Source organism: Haplochromis burtoni, unplaced genomic scaffold, assembly GCF_018398535.1.
Source record: "Haplochromis burtoni strain Fernald_Lab_line unplaced genomic scaffold, NCSU_Asbu1 Contig_303, whole genome shotgun sequence".
Classification (NCBI taxonomy): Eukaryota; Metazoa; Chordata; class Actinopteri; order Cichliformes; family Cichlidae; genus Haplochromis; species Haplochromis burtoni.
The window spans coordinates 605,196-624,366 of record NW_024582664.1 but is presented as its reverse complement, the minus strand read 5'-3'; the positions used below and the strand labels follow the sequence as shown (position 1 = coordinate 624,366).

At 41.5% G+C, this 19,171-nt stretch overlaps 1 protein-coding gene across 2 annotated transcripts in view; it reads left to right on the top strand.

The window, feature by feature from the left end:
- Nucleotides 1–221: 221 nt before the first annotated feature.
- The window catches only part of LOC102297858 (potassium voltage-gated channel subfamily H member 1), a 106,194-nt gene continuing 87,244 nt past the window's right edge, over nucleotides 222–19,171 (top strand). Inside the window, exons 1-5 of one of the 2 annotated variants that reach the window (XM_042228093.1) lie at nucleotides 222–535; nucleotides 4,326–4,449; nucleotides 4,552–4,658; nucleotides 13,324–13,452; nucleotides 18,404–18,522. In XM_042228093.1, the coding sequence (XP_042084027.1) occupies nucleotides 463–535; nucleotides 4,326–4,449; nucleotides 4,552–4,658; nucleotides 13,324–13,452; nucleotides 18,404–18,522 (552 nt within the window). In that variant the 5' untranslated portion in view covers nucleotides 222–462. The remainder of the gene's footprint in view (nucleotides 536–4,325; nucleotides 4,450–4,551; nucleotides 4,659–13,323; nucleotides 13,453–18,403; nucleotides 18,523–19,171) is intronic. The other variant, XM_042228094.1, reaches the window with a different exon arrangement.

Below are 19,171 nucleotides of genomic sequence, written 5' to 3'. Positions count from 1 at the left end.
CTCGAAAACCCACGGTTCAACACTTTGAAGCACATTGTTCCGTTTAGTGCCACCACTTACATTTTCACGCATAAAGTAAAAAAAACACAAACACATTTGTCACTACAGGTGCACTTACTTACTTGGTACGTTTCTTAATACGAATATATTATTCTGCAGTGTTATAATTGCAATCAGTGACGTGATGATAATGTAATGCTCATGTATAAAGCATCAATACGCCTCTCTCACTCCTCTGGCATCCACCCTCTCTCCCCACATATGTTTGAAGCTCGCTCTATCACAGCCAGTCTCTGGCCCATCTCGAAGCTTGTGCAGCAACAATCTGCCAATAGCGAGCCTGCTGAGGTGGGGAGAGAGCGAGCACAAGCACATACTATACAGCGTGCGAAGCTCGTGTTTATATGTAATATGTGAGCAGCAGGAAGCAGCTCGCTCTGCTCATTGCAGAAGGACGGCAGGATGGCGAGAGGACGGCGGGGTCTCGTGGCCCCTCAGAACACGTTTCTAGAGAACATCGTCCGCCGGTCCAACGGTAAGATACGATCCGGTTCTGATCTATTCTGCACCTGGCTTCAAATGGTGATAATATATTTCTTATATATAATGTTTTGTGATTTTGTTGCTCATTTCGCCTTCAGGCATAGCCACATAAACACACACGGGCAATTGCTAAAAACCTAAGTAGTACTGAAACCACAAGTAATTATGGTTTAAATTTATTATGGTAGCTCTTTACTTTCAGTGATGGCTATTCCTCTCTCTCTCTCTCTCTCTCTCTCTGTCTCTCTCTCTCTCTGTGCCCTCACACACACACACACACACACACACACACACACACACACACACACACACACACACACACACACACAACAACACATAATATATATAATATAATATAATATTATATATATAATAATATAATAATATATATATATATTCACACGTTGGTAATAGTTACAAAAGGCACATAGGCTCCTTATTAACAAGTAGGGGTATGGCAAATCAATTTCATAGAGCAAAGTTTATTAGATAAACAACTACCAATTTAGAGCTGCAGAGAATAAAAACAAACTAAATAGCAGGGCTGACAGTACCAAACCGTTAAGACACTTTATTAATAAACATTACTTTAAAGGACCAGGTTCACTGCCATGATGCTGCCCTTGGTTAAAATAGCAGCTCAAGAAAATAGTTAACTAAAATGGTGGAGACTAGCCACTTGAAGGCAACCTACAGGGAGGAGGGACCAAGGGTGCCACCAATCACTCACCCGTGTAATCTTTCTGAAATCCTCACTGCCACTCTCACTGCAAGTTAAATGGCCCGTTATACTTGTTTCCCGGTATGTACACTCCAATCCACAAAAGGGAATTCCACCACACGTGCCTAGCCCCCCTCCCCCTGTAAGCAGCTGTGTCTTCACTAAAGAAAATTAAAATAAACATGCATATCAAGCAATACAGAACACAAAATTCAGGAAATATTATATACAGGAATACAAACACACACACACCGTTTAAAATACAATTATTAGCAGTACAACTAAAAGCATGATTAAAATATAACAAACTGTTAACACTAAAGCACTATAGAACAAGGAACCAATCGATGCCAGTCAAACACAACAGCAACAAAGCAACAAAGGGTACAAGACAGCAGCGGTGTGTAGGCCTGTAACAAGAGAAAGAAACCAGTTATCCAGGGTCCACCCTACTTCTAAAAACAAAGAAAAGTACAAATGAAGTCACTTAAAAACAGTAAAAGTATGTAAGTGCAAATTGCATCAATAAATAATATGTACACTATAAAACTAAGAAAATTTTCTAATTGTTACTCGCTGCTCTCTATGGGCGTATTTGCTTTAACTAAAGCCACACTAATCAGGGGGAATAATTATTTTACTAAATCACAGCCTGTATAGTAACATACTACATTTACCTTTGCTGTAAGCTAACATTACCATCACACCTCACTGAATTGAATAAAATTACTCAGCTGCATTAATTCAAACTGACACTACTCTACATTTATAATAATAATAATAATCAGTTTGTGGTTCCAAGTTTCACAAGAAACAATTTTCTTGAATGTTTTGCAAAGTACTGGTTGTTAAAGTAAATCCCTTTTTTGCTGCTAGTGCTCTCTCAGAAATGCCCAGACTTGTCCCATTGTTGCTTATACTAGGAAATGTAAATGTGCTTCATTTGTATCGAAAAGATACTTGCAAAATTGATGGATGGATATTTTTTTTTCATATCACCAGTCACTAATTTAAATGTTAGGAAGTTCCTCTAGACATGCTTTGAATTACACCAGCCATTATTCAGTAAAAGGGGGTAACTGCATCTCTAATTATATATTAACAAAAGACATTCATGAAGACTCAAGAAGGAATGCAGCACACTAAATCCAGTGCCAAGACCATGACCATGCTGGAAAAGATAAGCAACTTTAATGACTTGAGTTTTCATTCATTATATTTATATGATGTCAATTTACAACAGTCACCTCAAGGCACTTTTATATTGTAAAGACCCTAAGACAATAATAGAAGAAAAATAGAGTACTTAGAGGAAGATGTCCGTGAAGGTTTCAGTCATCCAGGTCATCGTAGTCAAAGGAGCTGGAAAGAAAAGCGTCTGGACTTTTTTAAGTTGCTTGAAGACGTTTCACCTCTCATCCGAGAAGCTTCTTCAGTTCTAAGGTCAAATGGTGGAGAGTCCCAGATTTAAGACTGTGGAATCCCCACAGGACAAGACCCAATATGATCCTCTACCTAATCACATGAGCCAAGGTGTGAAAATGGGTGTAGGTCACAATCAGCCAGAGTTTCGGGTGAGCTCATTGTGAAACCTACCCCCACCCTATCATGTGATTTCCTGAGGTCAGATGGCCCAGGATGTGAGTGGGCGTTAAGGCGTCTGGGAAGGGATCTCAAAACTGGATTATAGATGGCAGACAATTAGTGTTGTAAACACCGCCTGAGAGCAATGAGAGGCGAAACGTCTTCAAGCAACTTAAAGAAGTCCAGACGCTTTTCTTTCCAAGCTCCTTAGAGTACTTAGAGGAAGTAACAAGCAAGACAGTATTTTCCCCATAGTAGCTTCTTTTCATTGCCTTCGTGTTAAATCCAGAATCAAATTTCAACGTCCTTCTCCTTATGTAAGGTCTTGAATAATCAGGCCCCATTTACCATCCATATTTTATCTGTGAAAAGTGCTTTATAAATAAATGTTACTTACTTAATTACTTTCTTAGCCTCTGGTTCCTGAGGTAAAAGTAGAATGTGGGGCAGAAAAAAAAGAGTTTTTCTTTTCTGCCGTCGCCTTGTTTCCTCATAGAACATCTGATTGTTGGGGGTGGGATGGGAATCAAGAACCAGTTCCCAGGAGTTCAATTCCTTTGAACTGTTAGTCTGTGTGCCTGCTCATTGATTCCACTTGCACTTGTACTACAATCAGCTGATTTTGGCACATTCTTAAAGGTGGATATAGACATTACTTTTATTTTTAATTCAGAAAAGGACAAAAATACAAGAGTAAGTGGAACCTCCATCCAGGACAAACACATTTTGCTGCCAACACAAATTCGGCTCTTTGCAAGTACCTGCACAGACAACATGCTAACACTAAGCTAGCTAAAAACCTAGATTGATGTCAAAGCTGAGTGAATCCCATCCCTGGTCCAGCAACTAGACCCTGAACTTCAACAGGTAACAAACAAATCAGTAAGAGAATCAATAAGTAATATCACTAATCGATACCAATAATAATGGTATTGGAATTGATAAATTCTTATTAATTCCCATCCACTATTAGAGGTTTCCCCTCTGTTATTGGAGGGTCCCAACCTTACAATAAAACGCACGTGGAGGACACTGTTGTGATTTGGCACTTTATAAATTAACCTGAATTGAACTGAATTGAAAAATGACCGTCTTTTAATAGCACAGGTATTAAGTGTAGGCCAGTTGGTTATTAAATAAAAAGAATCATCATAATTAGTTTAAAACTGATTTTACAGGTGTAAAAGTAAGGCAATTATTTATTAGTTTAATTTACCACTTAATTGCTTAGCAATAATTACTTACGTAATAGTTAGCTTAACTTAGCTTCTCTATTGGGTTTGGTGCTATTGAACAACCAAAATATTTTATCAAAATAATGTGGACTCTGGAAGGCTGCAATGGGCATTTTTTAAACTAGTTGTTGTAGCCCTCGTGAAATGTGGAGAAATATTGTGTATGCTGGATTCATATAATTTTTCAGTCATGTGATGTTGCGAAGTAGGGCAGACTATCACTTATTGGTTTCTGTGGTCAGATACCAATTTTGTGCTGGGAAACGCTCAGATCGTGGAGTGGCCAATCGTCTATAGCAATGATGGCTTCTGTAAACTCTCTGGCTACCATCGTGCTGAGGTCATGCAAAAGAGCAGCACCTGCAGGTACCACAACACACATGGATACCACCGCATGGATTATTGAGGACTGATTGTCTCAAGTAAATGTGTACTGTATCAATGCAAATACTTGGTTTTCCTCTGCAGCTTCATGTATGGAGAGCTGACAGACAAGGAAATGAGTGAGAAGGTTCGACAGACCTTTGAGAACTACGAGATGAACTCTTTTGAGATTCTGATGTACAAGAAAAACCGTGAGTATTTAATAGTACTGGATATGACCGTGTAAGCTGCATCCAAAAATGTTTGTATGAACTGCTTCCTCAAAAACCCAGATACCTAAGGATCTCAAGAAATCTAGAAATTGTATATATGCTAATCTGGGACACACCATGCTAAAAGCTCACAGCCTTTTAATTACTTAGCCAGGGGTCAGCAACCTTTAACACCCAAAGAGCCACTTGGACCGGTTTCCACCAAAAGAAAACACTGGGAGCCGCAAATACTTTTTGAAATCTAAAATGAAGATAACACTGTATATATTGTTTTTTTACCTTTATGCTTTGTGTGAACAACTAAAGTAAGTAAGTAAAGTTTATTTATTAAGCGCTTTTCACAGACAGGCAGTCACAAAGCGCTGTACACAAATATTAAAATAAACAATACAATCAATAGACATTATACACAATGTAAAAGATCAAATGTAAATAATGTAAAGAATATAAAATACGTAGATCAACAAAAGGCTTGTTTGAACAGAAAAGTTTTTAACTGCTTTTTAAAAGAATCCACAGAGCAACTAAGGTGTGTTGCTTATGAAATCCATGAAGTGCTACAGAGAAAATTACATTTTATTTATGTAATTAACACATTTTGAACTCTTAAAGAAATATAACAAAAGGAAAGACACCCAGCTGAACTAAAATGATCCATGTAGCAAACAAAAACTGTTGTGAGCCGCCACCCTTATATCGCCTTTGGGCTTTTGGAGCCTTGACCTGACTTTTAAAAATAATTGGAAAAAAAGCACTATGCTGCTAAAAATGAAAAATAGATATTTGCAAAATTCTGCCTAAATATGTATTTTACCTGGTTAATGTGTGTGGCGGGGCGTGGTCTGAAGCGCCGCTGCAGGGGAGTCGGACGCACCTGAGTGGGACCCGCAATCACGCCTCGCTGCCTTAAAGTCTGTGCCCTCTCTGCTGTTGAAAAGCTACAGCTGGCTGTATGCTACAGCAACCGTGTGTGAAAAGTGGTCAATAAAGAGATGCTGAAAAGCATGATCATGCAAACATCGTCAGGTCTGCCGTGATATGTTTACAATAAGACTTATGGTCCCGAACCTCTGCGCACAGCGTCTGCAAATCGGGGCTTTCATCTTTACGCAGGACTGTAAGCTGTCATCTGTGAGGCGTGAGCGGTGTTTGTTTTTAACATAGTTCACGGTGGAGAACAGCTGCCGACATAATGTGGATCCGAAGATCCATAATTGGCCTACCTGGGGTTGAAAGTCTCGATAAATGCACGCGTTTCGGCGGGTACACCGGCTTCCGCGAGTGTGACGCTTATTTTGAGCGATGAAAAAATAATAAGATATAATTTTATTTTTATATTTCAAAATCACAATAATCTTCCAATTTAGAACTACAAGTTAAAAAAAGAACTAAACACAAATAAAATACACTTCAGCTAAATACTTCTAATTTATTTTCCCAAACCACCCGGAGCCGCAAAATAAAGACTAAAGAGCCGCGGGTTGCTGATCCCTGACCTAGCCTATTACATTTGCAAACAACTTTTGCCAGTAAACAAAAAAAAATGTATTTGATAAAGAATTCAGAAGGTGAAGGTTTCTTTTATTTCTGTGTTTTTATATATTTTTATAAGCATAACACCACCTAAAGCAAACTTCACACATCATACAAAATAACTTAGTATTTAACAAGACTTTGGTTTTAAAATGGTATTGATTCTTCTAAGTTGTAAGATTATACTATACAACTTTCCATTTTGATAAAATTTATGGTTGGATCAGGTGACCCAGAACACTTGTTTAGGTATGCTGCAATAGGTCAAGGCTGCTGGAGGCTGCATATCAACAGAAACACTGGGCTTTCTTGGCTCCCATGTTATCTTTTTCTCTGTTGGTGACAAGTTGTATAGTTAGGGGTTGTTTTGTGTAAAGGATCAGTGAAAAAAATATTGTTCTTTTTTTTCTGCCTGGATAGAAAGTTATCGGTGAAATTTAAATCTCTCTATTTGGGAGCAAATAACATAATTAGAATAGAAGATATCAAGCTAATGCCACTGAGCTATGCATAGCTGCAGATCGCATACGTTTACTTTTCAAGTTCAAAGCTTGAAATTGGTCTTTCCATGGGATGCAGCATTGCCATTATTGAATATTTCTTTGTTGTAACAGTGCTTCTTGGCAGTAGATTTTATACCATTGGAAAACACATTTCCTCTAAATGGTGTAACATTTATAAGGAAATTTAATTGGTTTGTTGAGCAGCAGAGTTGAGTATGTGGGTTGTATCAATGAAAACCTTGGCATATCATCTCTGCCAATGCCAAACAGGTTATTTTCCAATTGACTCCCTTTTGATCGTTGGATGATTAGTCTAAAGAAACAAGACATATTAATAGTTTAACAGTTTATTCATCCTCATTCATGCTCAGTGGCGGTCCTAGCCTGTCCTAGCCACACACAAAACATGTTAAGGATTGTACCGAATTGGTGAATTGTACTGGATTGCACACACGCACACACACACACACACACGAAGAGAGAGAGAGTATAGTAGCATAGTATGCAAATGGTTACCAAACAGCCATCATAATTCGTCATACAATGAGAACAGGACAAATCAACAACTATCCATCCATCCATCGTCATCCGCTTTATCCGGGGCCGGGTCGCGGGGGCAGCAGCCTAAGCAAAGAGGCCCAGACCTCCCTCTCCCCAGCCACCTCCTCCAGCTTATCCGGGGGAACACCAAGGCGTTCCCAGGCCAGCCGAGAGATATAATCTCTCCAGCGTGTCCTGGGTCTGCCCCGGGGCCTCCTCCCGGTGGGACATGCCTGGAACACCTCACCCAGGAGGCGCCCAGGGGGCATCCTTGTCAGATGCCCGAACCACCTCAGCTGGCTCCTTTCGATGTGGAGCAGCAGCTGCTCTACTCTGAGCCCCTCCCGGATGGCCGAACTTCTCACCCTATCTCTAAGGGAGAGGCCAGCCACCCTTCGGAGGAAGCTCATTTCTGCCGCTTGTATCCGCGATCTCGTTCTTTCGGTCACTACCCACAGCTCGTGGCCATAGGTGAGGGTAGGGACGTAGATCGACCGGTAAATTGAGAGCTTCGCTTTTACACTCAGCTCCCTCTTCACCACGACGGACCGGTGCAGCGTCCGCATACTGCAGCTGCAGCCCCAATCCGTCTGTCGATCTCCGGCTCCCTTCTCCCATCACTCGCGAACAAGACCCCGAGATACTTGAACTCCTCCACTTGGGGCAGGAACTCATCCCCGACCCGGAGTGGGCACTCCACCCTTTTCCGGCTGAGAACCATGGCCTCAGATTTGGAGGTGCTGATCCTCATTCCCGCTGCTTCACACTCGGCTGCGAACCGTTCCAGTGCGAGCTGGAGGCCCTCACCCGATGAAGCCAACAGAACCACATCATCTGCAAAAATCAGAGATGAGATTCTGAGGCCACCAAAGCGAAAGCCCTCCGCCACTTGGCTGCGCCTAGAAATCCTGTCCATAAAAATTATGAACAGAACCGGAGACAAAGGGCAGCCCTGGCGGAGCCCATCACCCACCGGGAACGAGTCCGACTTATTGCCGGCAATGCGAACCAAGCTCTTGCAACGGTTGTATAGGGATCGAATGGCCCGTAGCAATGGGCCAGACACCCCATATTCCCGCAACACCTCCCACAGGACACCTCGAGGGACACGGTCGAATGCCTTCTCCAAGTCCACAAAACCGCAAATCAACAACTAACAATGACTAACTAATATTAAAATCTGTAACATAATGTATTGTTTGGAGTTTAGTCTGTTACTGTTACTATTTTTACCATTTCTTCTTGGAACAACTGTAACCCATATAGTGTCCTTAGGGATTAATAAAGATTCTGATTGTTTCAGGATACATGACATTATCCAATGACACATCTGCTTACCTCTATCTTTTGCTCGTTTCTCCTCCTCTTCTTTTCTCTTTTTTCTAAACTGAGGACCTGATGGCTTTGAACTTTTCTTGTCCATCTTCCATTGGTTTTAATTTTGCACTCCAGTATGAACACCCATCCCCCAACCTGAGGACCACCACAACATAACCTTCACCTTAGTTCACAGATTCACTTTGTCTAGGGTTTATTTCTGGGATTCCAGGATTCAAATCATGAATACATAATGGATTTGGATTTACAACATTATGAATGAAATGTGCTCTATTTGGAAGCAGCAGGGCCCCCTCCCCTTTTGACGGGTTGTGTGTGAGACTTTAAATCATCAAACTATAAATTATAAATTGTTATTGATCCCTTTACCCCTAGTCCTAATCTGTATATTTATTTTCTTACTCTTCTTCTTCTTATTGTTTGTTTACTTGCACTGCTGTAACTGGAGCCTCCTCGTCTCGTCTCTATATACTGGACTGTTTGTAGCGGAGATGACAATAAAGTTTACTTTGACTTCAGCAGCGAGCAGGCGCACCGAGGGCGCTCGCGCTCACTTTTCGCTTATAGAATTTTGAAAAAACATCGGTGCAAATTGTAAGTCTGTATCATGATGTCTGGTGTTTTCGTGTTTGTTGGTTCGTTTTTATTTTGTGTTATTTTGCGAATTGGTTATTAGATGCTGCTCCAGCCAGCCGGAGAATACGCCCCCCGCACTCTCCTCCCTGTGCCGCAAGCAGCAGGTGCACCTCACAAATGGAGGGCGCCCTTACTCCCAGCAAATGGGCGATAGAAAACCGATTGGTGCCTATGCCATTCCCAATATGCGCTGGCATGATGTCGGGGCAGCATGAGTACGAGCAATTTTTTTTTTCCTGATGCCTGTGATGCCGCCCCCCACCACAATGCCGCCCCGGGCAACCGCCTGTGTCACCCGTATCAAAAACCACTACTGCTCATGCTGGCCAGCTTGCTGTGGGATGGCATCCCAGTGTTTGCCACAAGTCGCCAGTGCATTTGTATTGGCCAATCTGGCACAAGCAGCACACCCAAGGCAATTCCATAAGTGTTCAATAGCACTGAGATCTGGACTGCAGGTCCGTTTTTTCCATCCTCTCCACTCCACTTCAGGGTTCCGTGCTAAGACCACTTCTCTTTACATTACACATGCTTCCATTAGGCAGTATCATTAGAGAACATAGCATATGTTTTCATTGCTAGGTAGATGATACCCAGCTTTATCCATGAAGACAGACACCACACACACCAATTAGCTAGACTATAGGAATGTATTTAAAACATATAGACCTGGATGACCTGGATTCAGATAAAACTGAGGTTATTGTGCTCTGCCCTAAAAATTTTTTAAACATGGTTTCTAACCAGATACTTACTCTGAATGGCATTACCTTGGCCTCCAGTAACAGTGTAAAGAATCATTTTTAAATGAATCTTTTTTGACCACAGTATGTTCTTCAGTGTGCATATTAAACTGTTTTCTTTTGATTGCACAATATGTCTAAAATTAGAAATATTTTGTATGAGAAAACTACTTTATGCATTTATTTCTTCCAGGCTGGACAATAATTCATTATTGTCAGGTTGTCTTAAAAACTCCCCCAAAAGCCTTCAGTTGATAGAAAATGCTGCAGCAAAAGTAATAATATATAAATAAAAATGAATTGAAATGAATTCAACTGACCACTGTAGTAGGGACCATGCTTACAGTTGCTGTGTATCATGCACCAATCAGGTACCTAATTGTCAGCACCTAGTGTAACAGTATACAGTAGAATCAGCTGCTCGGCATTGGCAGAGAAGGTTTGGCAACTGCGCATTTTCCATTTTCATATGTGTTTTCCTTACAAATGTGGCACAATTTAGGGGGAAATAAACAGGCTTTCCAACAATATAAGAAGAAGGATGGTTACAACAAAGATAACTGACCAAACACCAGGGCTGGTCTAGCATACCAGGCATTTTCCCGGTGGGCCATCGCACTTTTGGGCCGATGTGCCAGCCTGAAGGGCTGCTGCGTAGTAACCGTACAAGCACTGATAGCAGCTCGTTGGTTCATTTTCATTACTGACAGTGGATTTCCCAATTAAATCTCTCAATATGACCGGCGCCTCCCCTACCTTCGCTGTTGTCTCACGTTTCTTGTAGAAAAAGTTTAGTGTGGAAGAGTGGCAAAAAAAACAAAAAAAAAACAGGCCCCAGAGTCACAGAAAGCTGCTGCTGCTAGCACCAAGCCATCCTGTTCTGTATTAATGTAATAGGGCTGCAGAAAAGCAGATGCCAATACAGATCACTGGTGCATCTCAGGTCCAACATAGAGACAGACAACAGTCCACACCCTTAGAAGATCTAACACTTATTTGCCTTTCCTCAACATTTTTCTTCTTTTTTGTGAGAATTCATTTATCATTTTTCTTTTTGTTTTGTTTTTTTGCCTGTTCTATCCAGCACTGTTTCAATCAGCATTATTGTCTGAAGGCCAAGAAAAAAGCCCATCAGATTGCTATAGTGGTCAATTTGACTGTCATAGTTTATTAGTTTATTAGTTATTTGAGATGTTCCGAGAGAGGTGGAGTCTAAGACCCCACTCTACACATAGACAAACAGGCACACACTCAGATACAAACAAACATACATTCCCACCCTCATTTCACATATACTCAGCAGCTGGTGTCAGCACAGCCCCTCCCAAGAACCCTCAATGTCTACATGTATTTAAAATTGAGAGCACCAGCACCAGAGGTGAAGCAAAATAAACAGACCGTCTTTTGGACGCCCATCCCCAAGGCCCAATATGTATGCGTCATGAGAGTGGAAGTAATGTAAGCCTCTAAGTGGTGGAATAACATTGAGGCACAGGTGGCCTGGAGAGGAAAAAGGACATATGCCTCCCCTGCACCTCAGTGACGCACCTGTACCTCAAGGCCCTGCATGTGTGGTGGTGTGAAGGAGCGGGAGGAGAGATGCAATTGCGGATGGGGCGGAAAGGATTGGCAGTGGGGGCAAAGTACCCTATTCTTGGAGCCAGCTCCCCTGCTGACCCCCATGGGCATCCCTGTTCCCCGAAATCCACCAAGGGCAGGGGGCCTGGACCAATCCAGACCAGGGCCCACAGCAGCAGCACCACCAAGCCCCATAGAGCACAGGGCGGCCCACCTGTCCCCACCGCAGAGGACAAACAATGCCCACTCTACATTCAGTCAACTCTCAGACTACATAAGACAATAGACACCAAGGTTAGGTTTATCCTCCACCTCTGCTAGATCCCTCCCAATTATAGAAGCAGCTTCTGCTTCAATCAATCAATCAATCGATCAATTAAAACAGAATATTATGGATTTCAAAATCTTATTTGGTTTTCATATGTACCTATTTTCAATGATATCAACTTTAATAGCAGGAAATTAACTCTATACATATTCTTTTTTTCTATTGCCACATTTTTCAAGTAACTTATATTTGACAACAACATAAAAAAAGCCATGAAATTCTGTTTTTGGTGCTACCCCCCAATATTTGCATGTACCCCTATGAAAAAATTCTGGAGGCACCACTGCTAGTACCAACTGTGGAGAAGTGAAGAAGAGATGGAGAAAGTGAAATTAATGTGGTAAGAAAATAGATGGAGAAACATAATTATGAAGGGAGAGTATCACAGATTACCAACTTGTTTCAATCAATCAAACAAGATGAAATATATACATATATACATTACATATATTGCCGTCTGAACCAGAAATGCCAGGGCTTTTTTTGTCCCATTTCAGCTCTGCCAAACACAAATTTCCTTACACTTTATATATTTATTATGGGGGTCTCGAGGCAATTGTTGTGATTTTGCGGTATATGAATGAATAAACTTTAATATCTATACACAAACTCTTGTAGTAAAATGACAATTGGAGAATTTCTATGTGGATGATGAGTAAATTTAAACTGGTGATTAGCAAATAATATGAAAATCTGCAGTATTAGTATTTGATAATGAAAACAAATTTCTATTCTACTTATCCACTGAAAAATTCACTTGTCCCTAACAGGTAAACAAGCTTCAGTATTAAGCCCTGTAGTGTTCTGTTAGTATTATTGAAACCTAACAGCAATTTGGAGTCTTCCACTGGACTGTAAGTTAGGGCAGGCTGGGGAGCAGTTAAATAATGTAGTGATATCCAGATGCTGTAACAAATTATATTGTATAGACAAAAAGGATTAGCAGACCTTTGTATGCATATGACGTGGTAGTAAATACATTACATTGCAAGTGGCTAGCAGGTGTATATACAGCTTTAGGCATAAAGTTGTTGATTTACCGATAAAGCAGTGGGTTACGGTGCATGTGATCACTCACTGAACTTCAGAGAGTGTGAACAAAAAACATTTAGGTTGTAGACCGCATACACACAATATTATCAGATGGTGTCGATATCAGAATTATATTGTTTAAAAGAACCTTTTTGTACAATAAATTTTTAAATTGGGTATTTAAAATGGAGTGGTCCCACCGATGGTTACTTGAATTTTTGACACCATCATGTCAACATGCCAATGCCCAGAGGAAATGTAGTACTGCAGTGAAACAGTACAAATCACAAATAAATTGTTGTCTATTTGTTATTCTTTTTTAAATTTTATTTTAATTTTGCGTTATTATATTTTCCTTGTTGACAGATTGTTGTTGTGAGAAACAGTGCTTTACTTCCTGTTCTGTTCCGCAGGGATGCCAGTTTGGTTTTTCATGAAGATTGCCCCAATCAGAAATGAGCAGGACAAAGTTGTCCTGTTTCTCTGCACTTTCAGTGACATCACTGCCTTCAAGCAACCGATTGAGGATGAATCTTCTAAAGGTGGGTTGGTTCCAAAGTGTGGGTAATCTTGACAGAGATAAAAGACAAACATAGAAAAGGCTGAAGGAACAGAATAGGAGCACACAGCTGGATTAACCTAAGGATATAAAAAACAGAAACTCAAAACTATAGACTTGAAATAACAATATCAAAGATTTTTTACCAGGTGTAGGGAAAAAATAAACATAGACATATAAACATTAGGAAATGGCTGACAGCTCAATTCCAACAATACATAATCCTCTTTCAAATAAATAAAACTCTAGAAAGAACCAAAAACCCCAAAACTCATAACATAGACAGCCCCAACAGCAAGTGTGCCAGAAGTGTAAAAGGGTCAAAAAGCTATTATCCTATAAGGATCACCTTAGCCTTCATTCGCATCCACTCAAAGTCATCCACTGAGCATAAATATTTACTATATTGAAGAAGAAAGATGTGTAAAAGTATTGTGAGCTTACTTGGGAAAAGTGACGAGACAGAAATCTCAAATATGAACAGGAATTCATAAATACTGATGTATCACCCTGTTTCAGAAAATCATTTCTTCTGTTGACATTTGGGCATTTATTGAAGAGGAACAATGCACAGAACTCTATAAGCCTCAGCCTTAGGTAAGGTAAATAAATAAAAAAAATGGCAGTGGTGCCACTATCGAAACTTTGGGGCATTACTGGAGATTGACAATTCATCTCTTCTTCCACAACATCGCAGGATAAAATACTGTCCTTACTCAAGAGTACACTTTAGGTAACTTTCAGAAGAGTTGATTCTGTTAATCTGGACATAGTATTTTCAGTGTTTCCTTACTTATCCAAGCGACTTCTTCGGTTTTAGCTGAATGCAAGTTTCCCCAACCTTATAGAGAGTACATTTGTATGATTACTGAAACTAGCACCACTGACGAACGATGGGCTGTGAGGTCAGTTTCTTGATTATTAATATGCACATTGTCATGATTATTAATCAACAACCACTGATCATGACATGCCGTGAGTACCATTCACAGAGAGTTGGAGAATGGCTGCAATCTCAGCATTGCAATATAGTAAAAGATGTAATGTCCTCAATTCAGAGATAGTCTTTCCCCACTTCACGTAAATGGTCTCCTTGACTCCTTGCTCAAACTACTGTTCCTCTCTGTCCAGGATGCGTGTATCCTCATCTTGGAGTATACATGCATATGTATAAAATTCACCTCTCCCCCCTGTGGATGGTCTTTATCCTTCAAGCTCAGGTCCTCTGCAAGAGGCCTGGGAGCTTTAGGGTGCTGCACAGTGTCTTTGCTGTTCTTAGGACTGAGCTGCTCTGGACAGATCTCGGATGTTGTTCCTGGGATCTGCTGGAGCCACTCACCTAACATGGGAGTCACTGCACCGAGTGCTCCGATTATCACTGGGACCACTGTTACCTTCACCCTCCATATCTTCTCAAGCTCTTCTCTGAGTCATTGGAACTTCTCCAACTTCCTTTTTCCTGATGTTGCTGTCATTCGGTTTCGCTACATCTATCATAGGGGTCGGCATGCGGCTCTTTAGTCGTTATAGTGGTTTGGGAAAATAAATTAGAAGTATTTAGCTGAAGTGTATTTTATTTATGTTAGTTCTTTTTTACCTTGTAGTTCTAAATTGGAAGATTATTGTGATATTGAAATATAAAAATAAAATTATATTCTTTTATTTTTTCATCACTCAAAATAAGCGTCACACTCGCGGAAGCCGGTATACCTGCCGAAACGCCATGCATTTATCGAGACTTTCAACCCCGGGTAGGCCAATTATGGATCCACATTATGTCAGCAGCTATTCTCCACCATGAACTATGTTAAAAACAAACACCGCTCACGCCTCACAGAGGACAGCTTACAGTCCTGCGTAAAGATGAAAGTCACTTCGTACAGCCCCGATTTGCAGACGCTGTGCGCAGAGGTTCAGGAGCAGAAGTCCCATTGTAAACATACCACAGCAGACCTGACGAGGTTTGCATGAACACGCTTTTCAGCATCTCTTTATTGACCACTTTTCACACATGGTTGCTGTACGCACACAGCCGGCTGTAGCTTTTCAGCTCACAGCCCGACTCACACCAACACAACAGCAGAGAGAGCGCAGGCGTTAAGGCAGCGAGGAGTAATCGTGGGTGCCGCTCAGGTGCATCCGCCTCCCCTGCTGCGGTGCTGCAGACCACGCCCCGCCACACACATTAACCAGGTAAAATACATATTTAGACAGAATTTTGCAAATATCTATTTTTCATTTTTTAGCAGCATAGTACTTTTTTTCCAATTATTTTTTAAAAGTCAGGTCAAGGCTCCAAAAGCCCAAAGGTGATATAAGGGTGGCTCACAACAGTTTTTGTTTGCTGGATCATTTTAGTTCAGCTGGGTGTCTTCCTTTTGTTATATTTCTTTAAGAGTTCAAAATGTGTTAATTACATAAATAAAATGTAATTTTCTCTGTAGCACTTCATGGATTTCATAAGTAACACACCTTAGTTGTTCACACAAAGCATAAAGGTAAAAAACAGTATATACAGTGTTATCTTCATTTTAGATCTCAAAACGTATTTGTGGCTCCCAGTGTTTTCCTAAATGGCTGTTTGGGTCTTAAAGGTGGCACGGTGGTTAGCACTGTTGCCGCACAGCAAGAAGGTCCTGAGTTCAATTCCACCATCAGGCCGGGGTCTTTCTGTGTGGAGTTTGCATGTTCTCCCCGTGTTTGCGTGGGTTCCCTCCGGGTACTCCGGCTTCCTCCCACCGTCCAAAGACATGCAGCTTGTGGGGATAGGTTAATTGGATAATCCAAATTGTCACTAGGTGTGAATGTGAGTATGAATGGTTGTCTGTCCTTGTGTGTTAGCCCTGTGACAGACTGGCGACCTGTCCAGGGTGTACCCTGCCTCTCGCCCTACGACAGCTGGGATTGGCTCCAGCGCCCCCCGCGACCCTGAAAAGGAAAAGCGGTAGCGAATGGATGGATGGATGGGTCTTAAAGGTTGCTGACCCCCCTAATCTATCACTACGGCCATTTTCCTCTGCTTCTCCACTACTACTATGTCTGTTTGGTTAGCCATCGCCATTTTGTCTGTCTCTGGAAGTCCCCAGGATCTTAGCTAGGTCATTCTCAACCACCCATTTTGACCTCGGGACTTCCAAGCCATATTCGGCACAGATGTTTCTATATACTATGCCGGCCACTTGCTTATAGCGTTCTATGTATGCCCTGCCTGCTAGCATCTTGCACCCTGCTATTATGTGCTAGATTGTCTAAGGGGTATCTTTACACAGCCTGCACCTGGGGTCTTGCCCGGTGTGATAGACCTCAGCCTCTACGGATCTTGTGCTCAGAGCTGGTTTCTGTGGTGCCATGATTAGTGCCTCTGTGTTATCTGTCAGTCCAGCTTTGTCCAGCCACTGGTAGGATTTATGGATGTCAGCCACTTCCTCTATCTGCTGGTGGCACATACCGTGAAGGCATCTGTCCTTCCATGATGGTTCCTCCTCTTTCTTGGGTTTCTGCTGCCTGAGGTATTCACTGAGCATGCAGTTGGTCGTGGCCATTTTTCTGATGTACTCATGAATGTTTGTTGTCTCATCCTGAACTGTGGTGCTGACACTCAGTAGTCCCCGGCCTCCTTTCTTCCACTTAGTGTACAGTCTCAGGGTGCTGGACTTGGGGTGAAACTCTCTATGCATGGTAAGGAGCTTCATTGTTTTGATGTCAGTGTCTTCTACCTCCTTTGACCAGCTTATTATTGCAGAAGGGTATGTGATCACAAGCAGGTCGTAGTTGTTGATAGCCCGAATGCGGTTCTCCCATTCAGTTGACACCTCAGGACTTCCCTGACCCTGCAGGTATTTGTTGGGTTCAGTTTTTCTAGCAGCCTCTTTATGGTTCCCATTTGCCTGTGGGATTCCCAGGTACTTGTAGCTGGTAAGCCAACTGAAGGGGATCCTGATGTGGCCTGACAATAGGTCAGAGCTGGTCAAGGATAAGTCTTTCCAGTGTCTTCATGACATGGGAAGTTAATGCCACAGGTCTGAAATCCTGGGGGCCACTGTGTCTCATTCCCTGTGCGTCTTTGGCACAGGAATGAGGCATGATGTCTTCCACAGCAGTGGGACCCTCTGCATACTCAGACTCATCATGAACAGTTTATGAAGGACTCCACAAAGCTGGGTCTTGAAGACCCAGCTTTGTGGAGTCCAAGTGCTGGTCTTGAAGACACAGGGACTCACCCCATCTGGACCAGCAGATTTTCTTGAGTGAAGTCTTCTCATTAGTCTCTGAACCCGGGCATGAGTGAAAGTGATAGGTGGGGGAGGGGTGTCAGAACTATTACAAGGGGCAATGGTGCCAGGTGGTAAGAGAGCGAGAAAGAGTGGTGTAGCTGTGTATTACACGCTGACTAGAGGCAAGTCAGAAGGGTGGTGATCATTCATTGCAGTGATGAATCTGTTGAAAAACACATACAGCTCATTAGCTCTGTCCTCACCGCCCCCAGCTCCTCTGCTGTTAATTGGCCCGAATCCAGTGATTGCCTTCCACACCTTTCTCATGCTGTTCTGCTGGAGTTTCCAAACCAGCCTTCTCTTGTAATTGTCTTTAGCCTCTCTGATCTTGCCCTTCAATAACAAATGAACCATTCTGACCATTCATATACCTTGTACCTTCCTAGGGAAAGTCTCATCTCAGTTGATGTTACTATACTTTGGCTCATACCACTACGGTTTGCTGTCATGGAAAGCTATCCGTCTTTAACATTAAATGGTTGGAATATTTAAAATTGTTTTAAAAAAAGGAAAGAACCAAACCAACAAAACTAGCCTACTATGGCTAACTGGGTTAAACATTAGTTGCTTCAAAATCCAGCAGTGTTTTAGTCATTCATCATGTTTAATGTTAAGATAAGTTTTCAGTGTCTTCATGCTGTTGTGTTATCTCCTTGACAGGGTGGGGTAAATTTGCTCGTTTGACTCGTGCACTAACCAGCAGTCGAGGAGTTCTTCAGCAGCTTGCCCCAGCTGTCCATAAAGGAGAGAATGTTCATAAACATTCACGCCTGGCAGAGGTAACACCATTTCCCCTACAGTAAGGTCTTTTTTCTCCCTAATGAAAAAACAAACAAACAAAAAAAACACTGGGAATGTGTACTGCAAGGGTTGAGGAGGTGATTATGAGAATGTGTGCCAGGCACAGTAGCAGGAGGGCGGGCCACACAAAGGACACACATTAATACAGAAAACCAAACAGGGAACCCAGGAGTAAAAAGAGTTGTAGAAACATCTTTTGTCACACATCAGCCATGTATAGAAGATAGAGGATTATGAGCTCATTTTGTCAGTTTGCTGAAAAAATTATCTGAATTAAATTTGTAATAGTCACCATGCCAAAAATAGAGATAAATACATCTAAATAACAAGAAGAATTGTGCTAAGCTAAAAGGTTTGTTGCCCCAAAATAAGTTTTTAAAAATACTTTATCATGTTTGTTGAACTTCTACTAAGTCAGGTACTTCTGGATAATTGCTGAATGTTATGTCTTACTTACTATAGGACAGAAAATACTGTAAGATAGCTCAAATGTGCTGTTTAGCAAAGTATTTCAGTCTCAGTTTCAGGTAAAAACAAGTTGTACTATACTGCATCTCTTGTTCACATTATGGTAATATATTCTTTCTGCTTTTAAGCCCAGCCTAACTCTTTTGTGTGTGTGTGTGT